Here is a 19318-nt window from a genome sequence, read left to right on the forward strand (position 1 = left end):
TAACGTGTTACAAACAACTGAAGAATATCATAACCTATGGTTTGACAATTTTCATTCAGAATATCTAAACTGAAAGGAGATATTGTTTACAATAAACTGAGAATCTGCTCCTTTAAAATTAATGCTATTTTAAGTCTAAGGACAGGAATCAACCATGCTTCTCTATAAGAGATCAAGGTGGACTCAATTGTGATGTTTACATGTATTGTATGTTTCATGACCAAAAGGATAAACTATTGGAAGGGAAGAAATAACTTTATAGAGCTTTTGTATCATAAAAACCAATGTCTGTAAGATACAAAGAAGCACAGCAAAAGTACTTTCTTAGAAACCAAATGACTTTTGGGAATACGGAAAAATTTAACACTTGAACTTGTAGACATTTTCTCAGTTCCTTCCATTTATGCTTCTCTACTTATTCAAATAAAAATAAGACCTTGTTATAAAAAAAAACTTACAAATAAATAGGATAGTCTTCCAACTAGATGTGAAAGAATGTAGAATTTCTTTCTTCTGATTAGTATCAATAAAAATAAGGATGCAATAAATATCATACTTACCTATGCACCTGTTAAAGAGAAAAGGATGAAAGGAAGCCTAAGTGAACAGATTTCCAGAGAGAGAGCTTTATATATGAACACAAGTGCCTTGGGATCAGATGCCTGTATGTGCCAGGCTGAGGAGAAGACCTCCAAAGACTGGAGATTTGCCGATTAAGAACAGGCCAGCCACACTATGGACCACTGTTTGGATGGAAGTATGGACTGGAATTTGCAAGTTTCCTAAATGTACCTACAGTTTCCTCAGTTTGACAATTCCCTCTGCCATCACCATTCCCCCAAATACACACACACACACACACACACACACACACACACACACACACACACACACACACAACGGATGTGAGAAATACAAGTAAAGCAGTGTGGAAATACAGGAAAGACTGTCTTATTCATTCTTTTGGTTCCTAGATCCAGAACCTGCAGTGGTTGCATCTAAATGTGAAAGCAAGGTCTTATCCTCTCTGAACACAAAATCTGATATAATCAAAGAGATCAGCCTTCAGCAAGAGATGCACCAGTCCTTGGTGCATTGGGCATTGGAAAACATAGGTAAACAATCTTATCAAAGAAATGGGCTGGTCCCACTCAGGATTGGTGAAACGAATAATCACCTCCTATTTTTATTGCCTAATACAGTAATTTAGGAAATAACTTCAATTCACTGGCAAGGAAGGAACAAAACAAAGCAACAATACAGCACAATATTTTATACAAAATATTATAAATACGTATACACATGCATAACATACATGTCACATGTATTATGTATTATGAATGTATATTATATACATGTGTATACATACATACACATAACTGTAGTTTATTTCTGTATATAAAATACCAAAATGTACTGATTATACGCTAAATATACAATTCGCTTTAAAATGTGACACATTTAGGCTACGAAATTCTACAATAGCATAAAAATAATTACTTTCAGAATAAAATTAATGCAAGTTACACAAGGTCTTTACATGAAAAACTGCTAAACATTGCTGAGAGATTTCAAAGACCTAGATAAAGAGATGTATAATCTATAAATTCATTGCAATTCCAATCAAAATACCAGGATATTTTTGACAAATTGACAAGTCAATTTTACATGTTATGTAGCAATGCAAAAATTCTAGAGTAGTCAACTGTCTTGGAAAAAGCCTAGCAGAATTATATAACTTGATTTTTTCTATTGTTGCTAAAAACACATAACATTAAATTTACCATCTAAAATTAGCTGTATGCACATTGTTGGGCAACAAACCTCAAACTCTATCATTATGCAAAATGAAAACTCTGTATCCATCGACCAATAATTCCCCCCTTCCCTGCACACACAGCATTCTACTCTTGTTTCTAAGAGTTTGACTATTTTAGATATCTCATATAAGTGGGATCATAAAATATCTGTCTTTTGTGACTGGTTTCTTTCAATTAGTCTAATGTCCTCAAGATTCATATGTAACATATGACAGGGTTTCCTTCTTTTCTAAGGCTGAATAACATTCCATTGAATGTAAAATACCACATTTTCCTTATCCACTCATCTACTGATGGTAGAATAAAGGAGAAAAGCACACAATCATCTCAATAGATGCAGAATAAGTACAATGTGAAATTCGCAATGATTTCTATCTAAACAAGCAAGAAAATTAATATGATTTAACACTACTGGTATTTAACATTGTAGTAGAAGTTCTAGCCAATGTAATCAAGCAATAAAAAACAAACTAAAAACCAACTGGAAAGGAATATCCTCATTTATAGACAACATGATTGTGTACTTAGAAAAATGTGAAGAATCTAAAAAAGAAAAAAGCTCCTAGATATAATAAGTGAATTTTGCAAGGATACAGCATTCAAAGTCAAAATGCAAACCTCAGTTATATTTTTATCTTCTAAAACAAAACACTCAGAAAATGAAATTTTAAAATGATATTCCGTTTTAAATAACATTAAAGTGTTAATAACATAAGGATCAATGGAGCAAATTAGATATTCCAAAAATCAACCCACATTTGTATGGTCATTAGATTTTTGACAGATAGTCCAAAGTAATTAAATGGGGAAATGTATTCTTTTAGTCAAATATTCCTGAACCAATAGTGTTTTAAAAGCAAGCAAACAAAAACACTGACCTTACATTATCCATATAAACATACACATAAAGTAACTTAAAATGGTTCATAGTACTAAATGTAATAGCTAATCTATTAAACTTTACCTAATATTGGGCCAGGTAATGCTTTCTTAAAAAGGACAAAAGAATACAACTATAAGAGAAAAATGTCTAAAATATGGTTCATAAAACTTTAAAGCAAACTTTTCTTTTTGATAACATAGTTAAGAAAAATTCATAAGCAAATGATAGACTTAATGTAAAATGTCAGTCAAAGGACTATCTAGTAGATATAAAGAACACTTACAATTAAGTAATAAAACAAATAACCCATAAACGACAATGTCCAAAATATTTGTGCATAAATCTTGGTGATGATTTCTTGGATCTGACACCAAAGCAAAGGCAACAAAAGCAAAAATAAACAAGTGGGACTACATCAAACTAAAAAGTTTCTGCACATCGAAGGAAACTATCAATAAAAAATGAAAAGGCAATACTGGATAAGAGAAAATATTTGCCAGTCATATACCTGATAAAGGGTTAATATCCGAAATCTAGAGACTTCATACAACTTAACAACAATGACAACAACAAAACCCTCACTATCTGATTAAAAGACGGAGGATCTGAATAGACATTTTTCCAAAGAAGACATACATATGGCCAATAAGTACATGTAAGGGTGCTCGACATCACTAAACATCAAGGAAATGCAAATCAAAACCACAATGAGATACACCTCTCACTGATAGAATGCTTATTATCAAAAAACACAAGAAATAACAAGTATTGGCAAAGACGTGGAGAAAAAGGAACCCACGTGCATTGTTGGTGGGAAGGTACGTTGGTGTAGCCACTAATGGAAAGCCCTGTGGAAGTACCTCAAAAAATGAAAACAGAACTACTGTATGATCCATCAATTCCATGTTTGGGTATCTGTCAAAAGAAAATGATAACACTAATTTGAATAGATGTATGCACCCATATGTTTACTGTAGCATTGTTTACAATATTCGATACATGGAAACAACCTACATGTCCATCTAGGGATGAATGGATAAAGAAAACATGTTATATACATACAAAGGAATATTATTCAGCCATAAAAAAAGAATGCAACCTTGCCATTTGTAACAACATGAATAGACCTTGAGGGCACTCTGCTAAGTAAAATAAGAGAAAATACCATATGATCTCATTTATATGTGGAATCTAAAAAACAACAACGACAACAAAAGATCTCATGGATAAAGAGAACAGAATGGTGGTTGCCTGAGGTGGCAGACTAAAAGGGTGGGTGAAATGGGTGAAGGAAGTCAAAAGGTACAAATTTCCAATATAAAATAAATTAAGTCATGGGGATGCAATATACAGTGTGGTGACTATAGTTAAAACTTTATGGTATATTTGAAAGTACTTAGAAGAATGAATCTGAATGTTCTCGTAACAAGAAAAATGTTGGTAACTATATATGGTGATGGATTTTAACTGGACTAATTTTGGTGGTCGTTTTGCAATATATACAAATAGTCAATCATTACATTTTACACCTGAAGCTAATGTAATGTTATGTCAATTTTACTTCATTTTATTTTTAAAAAAAGGATTAAAAATATATATTTGAGTAAACACTCCAGAAAAGAAATATACAAATGCCAAAAGCATATGAACAGATGTTAAACACCATTAGTCATGTGATTTGTTCTCAGAGATATACAAACTAAAACCACAATGAGATATACTATTTACCTACTGGAATCGTTAAAGTTCAAAAGATTAACAATACCAAGTATTGGTGAGAATGCAGAGAGCTTGGGGCTGTCATATAGCACTGGAGGAAAGGAGAATGGTACAGCCACTTTGGAAACAGTACAGCAGTGTCATAAAGTTTAATATGCACTTAACTATCTGACCCAGCGATTCCACTTTTAAGTTTTCACCCAAGAGAAAAGAAACTGTGTTCTCATATGAAGATGAGTAGATAAACATTTATAGCAACATTGTTATAAATTGCCACAAAGTGGGGGAAAAAACCACAAATGCCCAACTGTCTAATGTATAAACTAGTGACAGTTTAGCCAACCATTCAGGTCCCCAATATATTCAGTAATATTTTACTCAGAAATACAAATCGGTGAAATGTTAATACATACAGCAACACTATGCTAATGGGAAAAAGCCAAACATAAAACATCGTGTACAGTATGATTCAATTTATACTGAATCCTAGAAAAGGAAAATTTATAATAAAAGAAAGTTGATCAGCTGTGTCCTGGATCCAGGGGTAGGAATAGTAGATTGATTGCAAAATGGAACTAAGAAACATTTTAGAATAAGAAAAAAATATATATCCTGATTATCATTATGGCTGTGTGATTCTGTACAATTATTAAAACTCAACAACCTATACTTTTAAATGAGTGTATTTTATTCAATACATATAACATCTTAGTAAAAAAATGCATAAATTAATAAAAGAAGTCCAGAGTACTGGTTCAAATCTCAAACGATCTGTTCTCTTTCCCAACTGGGATAGATCTCTTAATTGATTTGAGTGCAGAAGGGAGATAAACAAAGAACTAGCAAATCAGATTCTCTGTTGTGCATCACCCACTAGAGAGTAAATCTCCATCATTCATTTGACTTTGGAAATCATCAAAGGCTCAAACCAAGAAACAAAGTTTCCATGAGGTCAGTAATTGATGATGGATAAGGGAACCAGTAAAATGGTATAATCACTTCAAAGAGCATCATAGAATCTAGGGTATTAATAGAAGGATAGGATTGCTGGGTTTGATTGAAGAAAAAAAAAGCTAATTGACGTCAACAGGGTTACAAGCCATAATTTCTGGAGTTCCTTGTCCATCTAGACTGAAAATATTTGCATCACTACTGAAAAAGATATATGTAAATTGAATTGTAATGTCACTAAACCTGGTATGCTTAATCAACAGTAAGTAGATAGGGAACAAACTAACTATGTAATATCTTTTGGAGGATCCTTGGATGGTCTTTCCCTTTGTATTATATTAAAAGGATATGATATTCCCATTCAATTACAAATATGCTGAGAGTCTGTTATTTTAATTAAATAACAAAATAAAACAAAAAAACCACACAGTCTTTCCCTCAAGCTTACAACTACATCTATCAAAAGGCAACGTTATTGTCTGAAAATGTTTACCTAAGTCACAAACTTTTCTGACCTCATAACAGAAAGCAAGTGAGTGCTTTGATAATTTTTTGCTGTTTAACAAATTTTTAAAATTCTTACATTTTAACATAATGAAACCTAAATTATACGTAATTATGTAATTTTACATATATATAAATTATATAGATTATAAAATGATGTGAAATTGCATAAATTGTCAACCTGGAAATATGTGGATCTCAAGAAACAGTTTCTTTTTTGAATGCCTAATTTTAGTGCCTGTTAAAGTATCAACTAGTTTTAACTGCGTTTTTAATAAGAGAAAAGAAATTTTTGTTTCTTTTTCCAATTTTTTCCCTTTAGGCCATCTCTTTAATCTTAAGGAGTTTTAATTTTGGCTTTTTTTTTTTTTTTTCCTACATTAAGCCAAACTATATTAGATTTTCTATTCATAGAGAAGCTAGACTTTCCTGTAATTTTTGAGCCTTGGATTAGATCTCTTTCTCTCTGTGGAATAGGGAGCTTTTTAGTTATTTCCAGGTTTGGGGTGGTTTGAGTTGATTTATGCTATTATATAAGTGGTTTCACTTTCTTTAAAATGAAAAATGTGGTGCAACTTCCTGAAATTGCCACAGAACCTCAGGAAGTTATAATTCACCTGAATGAGAACAATAGCTTACATTTTCACTGTCTTGAGCGTCTATGCTGGGTGTTTACTGGATTTCCTGTCTCAATTACATCTGATGGTGTCTGTTCTTCCCTTTTGTGCCAACTCCCACTTATCTTTTACTCACTCCCTTTGAGACCACATCTTCCAGCATCTATTAGGAGAATGCCAAAACCCATGCAAAATGTATCTGTCTCCAGGTGTTCTAACAATGGGGCCAGAGAGGAGCTGAAGGTGAACTACGTCAACCTTCCCTACTCTATACCTCCCTTTAAATTGTGGCCTCAATGTAGTACTGTTTATGCGTAGAATCATGTATGATTCTCTTACGATGTTCATGAAAAATCTGTTCTCTCTTTAGAAAAGAGAGGTTCAAACAAGTTACCCTATTAAACAAATACTTGTAAAATAATACAATATGCCAGGAACTTTTGTAAGTGCTTAAGATATATTATTGAATAAAACAAAGTTCTGTTCTCCCATGGAACTTACCTTCTAGCAGGAAAAGGCAGATAACGAAGGTTCGAAAGGATAAGTCAGTCAATTATATATTATCTTAGAATATGAAAAGTATTGTAGAGGAGAAAAAGAAAAAAACAGACCTGAGTCAGGCTTGAGAGAGCAAAGATTTCTAAGTTTTTGTACTCCAGACAGAATAATCAGACAAATTAGATGTTTGCAGGAAACTTACTTTGGCACATGATGCAAGAAACAGCAATGGGAAGGAAAGGAAGGAAGGAAATCCAACCCAACTGCCAGGAATCCTCTGAAAAGTCATGTGGAGTGCATCTCAGCATTCTCTGCCCAAGGGATCAATTCGGGCAATGTTTAGACACTAGCTCCCATCACACACTGGAAAGGGAGGTTCCGTGAGATGTAATGTCCTACACTTGCAAGTCCGCAGTGCATCAGCACAACTGAGATGTGTTCTGCTGGCATCTCATGATGAAGTGGAAGACAAGCACCAGAGCGAATGTTACAGATACACGGTGCTGTCAGGATACAGCTGCACAGAGCTGGTTGCCACAGCAACAGCTAGAGTAAGAGAAGGGGACAAGGCAATCTGAGGGCATGCCCAATACACAAAGGCTTTCGCTAGGTAAGAGAGGAAGTTATATGAACGTATGGAGGAAGAACATTCCAATCAGAGACAAAAGGCTGTGCAAATGCTTTAAAATTTTTTGAGCAACTGCAGAGTCTAGTGAGGTTGAACTTGTGCGAATGAGTGGGTGATTTGTTGAACCTGAGAGCTGACAGGGCCAGATCACAGAGGGCTCTGTGAGGCTACTGTAAGAGTTTAGATTTTTATTCAGTGTGAAATAAAAAACCATTTAAGGCTTTTTCAGACAAAACATAACATGGATTTGACTTATTTAAAATTAAAATCGTATTTTGAAATAATATTCACATGCAGTTGTTAGTAATAATACAGAGATCTTGTCCACCCTTACCTAGTTCCTCAACTATTAATATTCTGTAAAATTTTAATAAAATATCACAACCGGGATAGTGTCCAAAATATTCACTGATCCTATTCGTATTTCCCCAGTTTAATTATAGTCATTTATGTGTGTGCTTATCTGTGCATTTAGTTCTATACAATTTTATGACATGTGTAGGTTTGTGTAATCAGGACCACAGTCAAGATACAGAACAGTTCCATCAGCACAAGGATTCCTTATATTGCCCTTTTATAACCAGACTAATCTTTCGTACTCCCCACCTGTCCCTAACTCACGGCAACCGCTACCTAATCTGTTCTACATTTCTTTAGTTTTGTCATTTCAAAAATGTTGTAGAAGTGGAATCATATATTCAGTAAACTTCTGAGATGGCTTATTTCACTGAGTGTCATTTTCTTGAGGTCCATCCAAGTTGTTGCATGCATATAGAGTCCGTTCTTTTTTATTGGTGAGTAGTATTCCATACCCTGGCTGTATCCAGTTTGTTTAATTGTCCACCTGTTACAGGATATCTGGGTGGTTTCCAGCTTGGACCATTATGAATAGAGCTGCTTTTCATAGTCATTTACAACTTTCTGTGTGAACATGAGTTTTCATTTCTCTGTTATCAAGGCCCAAGACTGCAATTGCTTAGACATATGGTTAAATGTATGTTTATTTTGTAAGAAGTTGCCAAACTGCTTCCAAAGAGCCTCTACCATTTTATATTTCCATTGTCAATGTATGAGTGAAAGAGTTTCTCAGCAGCTTTTAGTGTTACCCATTTTTTAAATTTTATCCATTCTGATAGGTGTGTAGTAATATCCCATTGGTTTTTCAAAAAAAAAAAATGGGTTATTGAGATATAATTCACACACTATAAAATTTGTTCAAGTATACAATTCAATGGCTTTTAGGATATTCACAGAGTTGCACAAAAACACCACACTCTGACTTTAGAGCATTTTAGCCACCCCTCAAGATGACTTCATATCCATTAGGATTCATTCTGGTGGGTCCACTGAAAGAAGAGACTCTTTAGCTGGTCCTTACAAAGAGGCTTCCCTCTGCAGGTGCTTGGTCCCTGGCAGGACCCTCTTCACTGGGGAAGCCCCGACACCTGGCATCTCTCAACATGGAGGGGATTCTTAGACCTAGTGGAGGAGAGCGTTTGCCAACAGGGCTGCCATGTTCCCCCCCTTCCCTTTGATCCTGGGGAGAAATGAACCTACCTATACTGCCTACGTTTGCTAGACTAACAGTCTAAAAATGCTAGACCTGGGTTGCCATCCACTGTTGGGGGACTGGGTTGTAAGACACCTTGAAGTTAGAGGTTCTTCCTGTCCTGGAGTCCCTAACTAGATTGCCTTTCTCTTTCAGCTTTTCACTTTTAACCTTCAGATATCTCCTGCATCATGTCCAGGGTTCATAATTGCACTAGTGGGGAGAAGGGAGCAAAACAAGTCTATTCCATATTCTCTGTACCTGTAACTTACTTTTTAAAATGACCTCTATGGTTCCTATTTTAAATAAACACTTGGGGACACTGTTAGAAGTTGCAGAGGTTAGCGTGCAATCGCATAAATGAAGGTAATTGCTGACAGTGGGTTGGATGGTGGTGAGAGCAGAGATAGATACATATGATAGAGATATGTGATCTGGCTATGGATAGCTCTTGAAACTAGAGCCAAAAAGATTGTCCAAATGATTTGATTTGTGGTTTACGGAAAAAGTAAGGAATCAGGGATGACTCAAAGTTTATTTTCCCCCTAAGCGAAGAAAAGGTTAGAGTTGCCATTACCTGATAAACTAAACAGGTAGGGCATTAGTATAAAAGGTGTATCTGGAATTCAACTGTGGACATATTAGTAATGAGATGTATATTAGACATGCACATGGAAATATCAAGAAGGAAATGGAGATGAGTCCAAAGTATAGGAAGGGGATCTGGGTTGGTGATATAAATTTGGTAATTATTATCTTGTAAATGGTGTTTAAATCCATGATACTGGACACAATTACCAAAGAGCCAATGGGTAGATGTTGGACAGATGCCATGCTGTTCCCTTCGCCATCTTCTTCCCACTTAATTCCCAGCCCGTATCTCTGAAAGCAACATTATCTTTCCCAAATGACTTCCTCCCAAAATCTAGTCTTTCATATTCATAGTTACAAAATTCTCATGCCATAGCTTTAATTTTGCCAACCTAAAAGACATAATTAGCTGTCCTAAAAACAAAGAAATTTGCTATCAGTGATGGAAATGCCTCTCATAAATTTATTTAAAACTTTGAAAAATATCCCCTGATTTTACATTATTCTCAGAGTTAACAGAAAGCTTATATTTTTATCTAGAACTCAGGATTCAAGTATGCTTTATTCATTCTCTTCAGTGAAGGTTATAAGAGTATAAAGAAAATAAAATATTATGTTTTCTCCATTATATAATAACAAGGCAATTCAGACGTAGGAAAAATTAGTACTTTTTTGAGGTTGTATGTTTCTTAGAGACAAAGTCAGAACAAGAACTCCTGATATTCCAAATTTCCACTTTATCATGCAGTTCAGGAGAATCAACGTAAATTGGTGCTGAGAAGCACTTTATTGCTATCAGCACACTCTGTCCCTGAGGAAAAACATGCTTGCGTAGTTACAGAATGTATGCTGGGAAAAGATTATGTTGCTGTTGTACTAATACTTTCTATTCTTCTAAGGACCAATGAATGCTTTAAGATCCTTGGTCATAGTTCATACCTTCCAAGCTCTCATAGAGTAGGGATGAATACCAATAAAATTCAATAGCAATATTTATATATAGAAGCTGTCAAACAGTATCAGTGTATTTATTTGAGGCTTAAATGAAGATTATGTTTTAAAACATGTAATTTCTGTGAAGTTAAATGGCACAAACTGTGGACATTCCACTCTCTCGTTCCATCTCAATAACTGGGTCATACTATATTATTTCATCATGGGGTCAACAGCAATGAAATCTCATTTAAAATACTTTGGGCTTATTCTACATTACACTCACCAATGTCATCAAAACAAAACAAACAAAAGGGATGAAAATAAAATCTAATTCAATTGGAATGAAATAAACTTCAGTTAAAACACAATGATTTGAACACACATATTTATCATCTCTCCTTGTGAAAACACCATTAAGATATTTCAAAAAGGAATATAAAAGTTCACAAAGGCAAAGGAAACACATTAATGAAAGATTAAAATATTTTGGCAAAAGGATAATTAGATACTGGGTAAAACTGAATAATTAGTATCTGCCAAAAGGGATACCAGTAATAAGCAAATACATTTTCACAGCCAAAGGCTAGAAATGGGTAAGGAGCTAGCTGAATGAAAAAAAAGAAGGAAGGAAGGAAGGAGGGAGGGAGGGAGGGAGGAAGGAAGGAAGGAGGGAAAGGAGAGAAGGAAAGAGAGAAAGGGAGGAAGGAAAACAAAAGAGAAAAGATATTTTCTTATGAACATTTTTCTCTCTTATATCATTAATCAACAGATAGCCAGAGAAGGTGTTAAATATGATTTGAATAAGGACTTCACATACTAACAATTCAGAAGTTTTTATCAGTGCTGCTTTATTAACAATACCCTTTAGAGTATTATAAAATTAATCAGCTTTAAATGAAAGTATTAGTACAACTTTGCCTCCTATAACAGTATATACTGTTTTATTTTACTCTGAAATATCATCTAGATATTGCCTAAAATAATAAATGGTATATAGAGAATAAATGCATGAACATAACTCTCTGATTAGACTTTTGCTTCCTAGTATAAAAGGCTTAATTAACAGTCTTTAAAGATTACTGTAGGGGCATTACATTTTGAAATATTTCTTTAAATGACTTCGATTTATAGACACTGGTTGGGAGCTGAAATATGCCTACCTGAGGAGGGGCAACTCACTTAAGCATCTGGCCATCTAATTCTATTCTAGTTTTAGGACTTTTAATTCCACTCTAATAGTACAAATGGGAATTTGGATGAACTGCCTTGATGTAAGAATTTTCTGTATCTGGACAGAGAAATGAATAGATCCTCTACCTGAGAAACGTGAGAATGGCTCACTGTCAGAGATATAAAATCTTCTACAGAGTGTGTTTTATCAGATTAAATTCTACTGTATCAGGGAAAATATTAATCCAGCCATACTTGGGATATACATTTCTACTAACAGTTCTCACACCTGAAGACAAACATTTTTCTAACTATTAAATATCCTAGCTGTTATTTAATAAGGGATCCAATGGCATGGTTTCTGCTACGTCACTGCTCTTTGGAAGGTACTTTCATAATCTTCTATTTTATTAAGAAATAAAACATTGCTAACAGATTATTTTGTATACATGGTATTTCAGGAACAAGACTGTAGGTAGAATTTGATTTGCTATTTCTTCCATTTTACCTTGTGTAAATAATCCATAGAAAGTGAACAAATATCCTAAAATATATTTGAAAGAGCCCTGAAATAGCAGAAGCTTTAGGATTTAATCTAGTCATAAAATATTGTTAACTGTAGAAACTTGATCAAAGAGAAATAACATTTTTGAAGTATCTTTTACATGCTAGCCACTGTGCTCATAGATTGTATACCTGAAAGTACAAATTCTTAGGATCACATGTTATTTTGATGTGACCTTACATTGCAGAAGAGAAAACGTGTTAGTGAAACTACTTGACACAATCTAAGGAAATAGAACTATTTCTCCAGTTTTTAATTTGCAAATAGCAGACATCAGTCAGGGAATTTCTGTAAAGCCGTATGTAGATTTTAAATACGTGTAAAAATTTTCTCAAAAAGCAAAATATAAATACTTTTTGGCATTTATACTAAAATAACAAACAATGACAACAACAAGAAAAAAAACAAGAAAGAATGTATCCAAATTTAAATGTAAAAGAAAGGGTTGATTTTACTATGAGTTAAGAAGGTATTTTCTGTGCTGATGAAACTGATTCAATCAAGTCAAAACAATCTGATTTTGCGAACAGTACCTCCCCCTTGGGTACTTGGGCAAGGGAACACCTGCCCTGAGCTCCACGCCTTGAAGAGCACCACATATTACAAACACACGTACACAAAAGGGATGCAAGATCACATGAGCACATCTCTTCCTCAGAAGCAGGTTAGATTCCAATTGGAAGAGTCCTTAGATGGGATTACAATACATTCATCCATTGTAATAGGGAGAAGGCAGAATGTGTGGGTAAATATGTGACTAGCTTACATACAGATTTGGTAGTTAAAAACCTGTGCAGGTTGGCTTCTGATTGTTTCAGTTTTTTTTTTTTTTTTTCAAATGAAATAACGCTTAGTAAATGAAGTAACAACTAATGAATGAAATACCGATTATGCTTTTGAGAGCTTTCTTAACAAGTTAACTAAAATTTGCTGCAAATCTTCATGTTTTAGTAGGATAATCACTTAAGCATAGCGAAGAATGACTGAAAAGTTGCATTTGTTTCTAGAAAAAGTAGAACCAGAGAATATAGTGCCAGACTGATAGGTACTCGCTGAAATGATATGACTAGGAGAACCTCTCTCTTGTGACACACCTTTCCAGCTGGCACTTCCCAGGTGATGCTCAACCTTATTTCTTACTCATTGATATAAAGATAATTAAACTTCATTTAAAAGGTGAAAACTGAAAGAAAGGACATGGAACTATCATGCAGCCAGCCTAAATTAGTTTGACAACATTACCAAATTAGTTGTGCACTAATGAGATGGCATTATGGGAGGAAGAGAGACTCCAAAGAGAAATTTATAATAAACCTCTAAAAAGAGGTCATCACCCTCATCACCACCAGCAACATCATCGTTAGGGAAGAAGGAAGATGTGGAAAAAGGCTGGTTCACTGAACGACTGCAAGAAGCAAAGCCTACTTTTCAAATGATAATATCCAACAGGCACTGTCATTTGAGAGAAGGACCCACTTATTTATATGTGTGAGGAGTTACACTGTTGGAGACTGTTGGAGCACTGTTAGTTGCTGTAACAATACAGCAGTTAACATTCAATCAATAATTACTTTTCTCCAGGTGCTATGTTAAAATCTTAACATGCTTTATCTCATTCCATTCTCATCGCAAAGTTTGCATTTGGTACTATTATAATGCCCATTTTACAGATGGGAATTAGAGAACTGGAATGTTTTTCCGAGGTTACACAGTTGAGGACACTGAGTCTAGGACAGTTAACTAATTAAGGCTAGGCAGCCTTAATTTTGCATCCTATGCTAATCTAACCCTATTCTGATCCTACTGTAACTTACAGAGAGAGAAACTAGAAGGAAAGTAAATAATAACTGGGCTTTTTGAAGTAGAAATTCTGAAAAAGATATACTTATCTATAAAATAAGGTGGATAAAATACTGAAGACAAACTTTGCCAACTTTATGCTTGGCCTGGGACACGGGCTTGCACTGAATGCATTTCTCTACCCAGATACTTATACAAATAATCATAAGGCTAATCAAAAACACTTGTGAACAAGTGTTAATTATGTTTATTAAAATTTACCCAGCTGTTGAAATTTTCTAATGCCTGAAGAAAATGGGAGCTATGTAGAATATACAACTGGGAACAATGAAAATGAAACTGACTCTTTTGAAGAATAATTACTTATGCTAATTTAGTTGAACACAATAGGCTCTATCAGCAAACATTTTCATAGTAATGTTATTATTTGCCTTCTCTGAAATGCTTGTCTCATTATAGTGAAGTATAAAATAGAATATATGAACTGAATTTAAAGATTAGCAGTTACATGTCTGACCTAAAAAATTACAGGTTATATACTGTTCAAGGTGGATTTTAATTTATATAAAAAATGATGTACTTTAGATGCCTCTAAAACCATTCATTTCTCACATTCCAAAGAAGAATGTCAATAGTGAATATGACATTCTTAATCATTAATATTCATAGGTATATATTACATATATAACAATTTATATCAAATAAATGTTTCTAGTCCCTTAACCGGATGATACTCATAGCAAGACATAAGGTAGTAAAGTGATTGCCCTCAGAGAAAGAAGATAATACAGGAGATATTAAAAATATCAGAGGAATTCATTTTCATTTACAGGATACTTCTCAAATTTATCTTCTCATTTATGAATAAAATGGAACATTTTGTTGACTATGGAAATACATTATTTTGTTAAATAATATTTCATTACTTAGCAAATATAATTTTCTGTATCAAATTTGCAGGTATCATAATGCTCAAATATATAAAGTAAATGAGATGACAGCCAAAAGAAAGATACTCTAAACCTTTAAATTAGCGTGAAAATAATCTTAAATCAAATATGATATAACATTTAACAGAGTCAAATACAATGTGCTCATTTTCTCCCTCCTCACAATTTGTTCTAAGATTCTGAAATATCACCCACCCTACTGTACAGTCTCGATAACCTTACACGTCCCAGGTGAACTGGGCCTCCCGTCAGAGCTGATTATTTCAAGAATGGGCTGAGAGCCACACGGAGCTAACCAGAGACTAAATTAAAGGTTACAGACACCAATTTGATTAGTTGCTGGTGAGCACTGGACCTGAAACGTCATCAGGACTTTGGGCCAGTTTTGGTCATTTTCACTGCAATACACTCTGGCCACTGCACACCTGCCAAGTATAGCAAGCACATGAGCCTGCAGAGAGATGCTCACAAAGTAATCAGACTCAAAAAACATAAGCAGAGAAGTAGCCATGAGAGAGCCACTGCCTAGAAATTCATCAGATCCTTTACCTACCTCTCACCATCACTGCCCTTTTAGATTCAGGCAGTAAGGGTGGGTTTCTATTATTTGCAATTAACTTCACACAATTTAAGAAATTATTACTTAAAGACAACAAAATCCCCAAATCAAGAATTTAATTTGATAGCTATGAACAAAATCTGCAAGATTCAGGCAATGCATTTTGTGAGATAGCATTTAAAAATTTAGAGCAGTTCTAAGTTAAGCTACTAGAATAATTTAATATGCATAAAGATAAGAAAAATATTCTCCATTTCCAGAAGACTAAGCTAAGTAAGCCAAGAGTATATTTTATAAACTATTAAACAATGGTAAATGTATTTATATCTATTAAATTAGTATACTGGAAAATAAATAAAAAATGATTAATAGATAGCAAGAAACATAAAATACATGAAACATATATGAAACAATAATATAAAAGTAACAGTAACATGGACAATGTAGCCCTACATATAATCCCTATGATTAGCAGAATCATTTTTAAAATGGAGTACATATAATTTTCAAAAACATATACATTTTTTCCACAACTGATCTTATGTTGGTTTATAAAGCAAGCCTCAATAAATTACGAAGGGTTGGTATCATTCAATGTATGCTCTCTGACATTGGTGAAAAAACAGAGGAAATCAATTAAAAAGCAGGGGGTGGGAGGAAGGATCTCTGACAATTTGGAAATAAAGTTATTTCCAAATAACCAACAGAACATAATAAAAAAGGAATCACAAGTAAAATTAGAAAATATTTTAATCTGAATGTTAATGAAAATATATTAAAACCCGTTACATGCAGCTAAAGAGTTGCTTAGAGGGGAATTTATAGACTTATCATTAGAAAGTTTTAAAAGCAATGATCTCAAATTTCATTTCAGAAAGCACAAAAAAAGAGCAGGAAAGCAACATCCAAATAATAAAGCAAAAGAAATCAATAAAATTAAAATCATAAAATAGAGAACAAAAAACTAGCCAAGAATAGTTTTTGTATTATCAGTTAACGTGAAAAACCCAAGCAATACTGTTTAAATATAAAATAGAAAGAAAGCCAGGGGCACTCAGCTAGCTCAGTTGGAAAAGCATAAGAGTCTTTAAACAAAGAAACCCCCCAATAAAGGAGCATCACTACAGACACCAACAAAAATTATAACCAACCTTGAATTATCAAGTTTGAAAGTAAAAATGATATGAATAAAATGCCTTGAAAACCATAACATAACTTGACAAAAGAACAGAATCCTAAATAATTTAGTATCTGTTAATGAAATTAAATTGATTATTGAAACCTGTCCTACATTGAAAAGTTCAAGTCCAAACAGCTTCATCAGTAAATTCTACTAAGTATTTTTAAAAGTAACAACACCAATACTATACAAATATTTGAAGAGGATAGCAAAAGAGGAAAACATTTTCCAACTCATTCTGTGTCACAGTTTTAAACTTAATATCAAATTCTGACAAGGACATTTCAACAATAACAACAAAATGCAGATCCACCCTTGTTATAAATACAGATGGGAAAATCTTGACCAAAATATCAGTAAATCAAGTCCAGCAATACAGAAACTCAAACCCATCATGAGAAACTGGAGTGCAATGCAGGAATAATAAAAGTAAAAATTTTAACATTTGAGAATCAACAGATATAATTCACCATGTTAACGCAAAAAAATGAAAAAAAAATAACCTTACCTCAGTACAAGTACTGCTGTTAGTAGTCATTGCAGGAAACTTCTTTAATCAATAGGGGTCTAAAAAAAGAAAAAGAATCACTAAGTCAGTGATCATATATAATGAAGGATTATTTAGATCATTTTCCCTAGACAGAGGAAAAAACAATGCACACTATTACTATTTCTATTTAGCATTTTATTGGATATCCTGGCCTGTGAAATAAAGTAAGGTAAAAAAGAAATACATGTCTCCTCAATAATTTTTTAAGTATAATATTTTTCTTAACCTAAAAAAGAAACAGAAGAATAAGTGTAGGAAAGAAATAAAATATACTTTTGTGATGTCATGATTAAGGTCGTAGAAAGTCCAAAAAATTTATAGATTATAATGGTAGTAATCAGCGAACTAAAAAAGTCTTCACATGTTATATCTGAATTATAATTAAATTTCCCAAAGACAGAATTTTTATTAAGATCACATGGTAGCCACAAAGAAAAAATTCAATAGCAGATTTTAAAAAGAGAGAAAGACAAAAGGATCAAATATATCACTACAAAGAACATGATCAAATCTGCTATGCACCAAATGTTTGTGTCCCCCAAAATCTTATGTTGCAACCCAATGTCCAGTGTGATACCATTAGGAAGGGAGATCTCTGGAAAGTGCCTAGATCGTGAGGATGGAGCCCTCATGAGTGGGATTAGAGACCCTATAAAAGAGCATACAGAGCTCCCTAGACCCTTCTGCCATTGCAGTTACAACTAGAACGTGCTGACTCTAAACCATAAGATGGGCCCTCACTAGACACTGAATCTGGCAGTGACTTGGACATCCCAGCCTTGGACTTCCCAGCCTCAAAATATGTGAAAAATAAATGCTTGTTACCAGCCATCCAGTTTATGGTATTTTTGTTATAACAGCCTGAATGGACTAAGACAGCAAAGAAAATCAAAAAGGAAGACAGCAAAGAAAAACAAAAAACAAAACTGACAGAAAAAAATTTAACAGAATGACCAAAGCAATCCCTCACCTATAATAATTACTTTAAATATACTGGAGGAAATTCACCAACCATAATGTATAGAGTGGTTATTGGATGAAAAACAAAAACAAGAGCAAAACAAAGATCCAACTCTATGTTGTCTACAAGAGACTTATTTTAGATTTAAGGACATACATGGACTGAAAGTGAACGGATTTAAAATGATATTCCATGCAATGGTAAACAAAAGGAAAAGCAAGTGGCAGTACTTATGTCAGACAAAATAGATTTTTAGTCAAAAATTGTCACAAGACTAAACGGACATTACATAATGATAAAAGGGTCAATTAATCAGGAAGCTACAACAGTTATAAATATATATACACTCAACATCAGAGCACCTGAATATATAAAACAAGCACTGATATAACTGAAGGGAGAAATAGGCATCAATACAGTAACAGCAGAAGACTTCAATATCCCACATTCAATCATAGATCATCCAGACAGAAAATCAATAAAGAAACAGCAGACTTGAACAAACTATAAAGCAAATGGCCATAACAGATATATACAGAACATTCTATTCAACAGCAGCAGAATATTCATTCTTCTCAAGTATATAGAGAACACTGTCTGTGATTGATCAAATGTCAGGTCACAAACCAACTCAACAAATTTCAGAAGACTAGAATTATTCCAAGTATCTTTCCCAACCACAGTGGAATGAAACTAGAAATCAATAACAAAAGGAAAACTGGAAAATTCACAAATGCTTGGAAATTTAAAAACACACCCTTGAGCAAATATTGGGCCAAAGAAGAAATCAAAAGGGAAATTCGAACATATCTCAAGACAAACAAAAATTAAAACACAACATACCAAATCTTACAGGATGCAAAAGCAGTACGAAGAGGGAAGTTTTA

General features: G+C 33.7%; 1 protein-coding gene across 1 annotated transcript in view; it reads right to left on the minus strand.

Annotated features, from left to right (window-relative positions):
• Window positions 1-451: 451 nt before the first annotated feature.
• The window catches only part of LOC309611186 (uncharacterized protein), a 792706-nt gene continuing 773839 nt past the window's right edge, over window positions 452-19318 (minus strand). Inside the window, exon 9 of the mRNA XM_082355316.1 lies at window positions 452-17487. Within this exon, the coding sequence (XP_082211442.1) occupies window positions 17473-17487 (15 nt within the window). The 3' untranslated portion in view covers window positions 452-17472. The remainder of the gene's footprint in view (window positions 17488-19318) is intronic.

This window comes from Balaenoptera borealis (assembly GCF_965194805.1).
Source record: "Balaenoptera borealis genome assembly, chromosome: 14".
In the NCBI taxonomy this organism is placed as follows: Eukaryota; Metazoa; Chordata; class Mammalia; order Artiodactyla; family Balaenopteridae; genus Balaenoptera; species Balaenoptera borealis.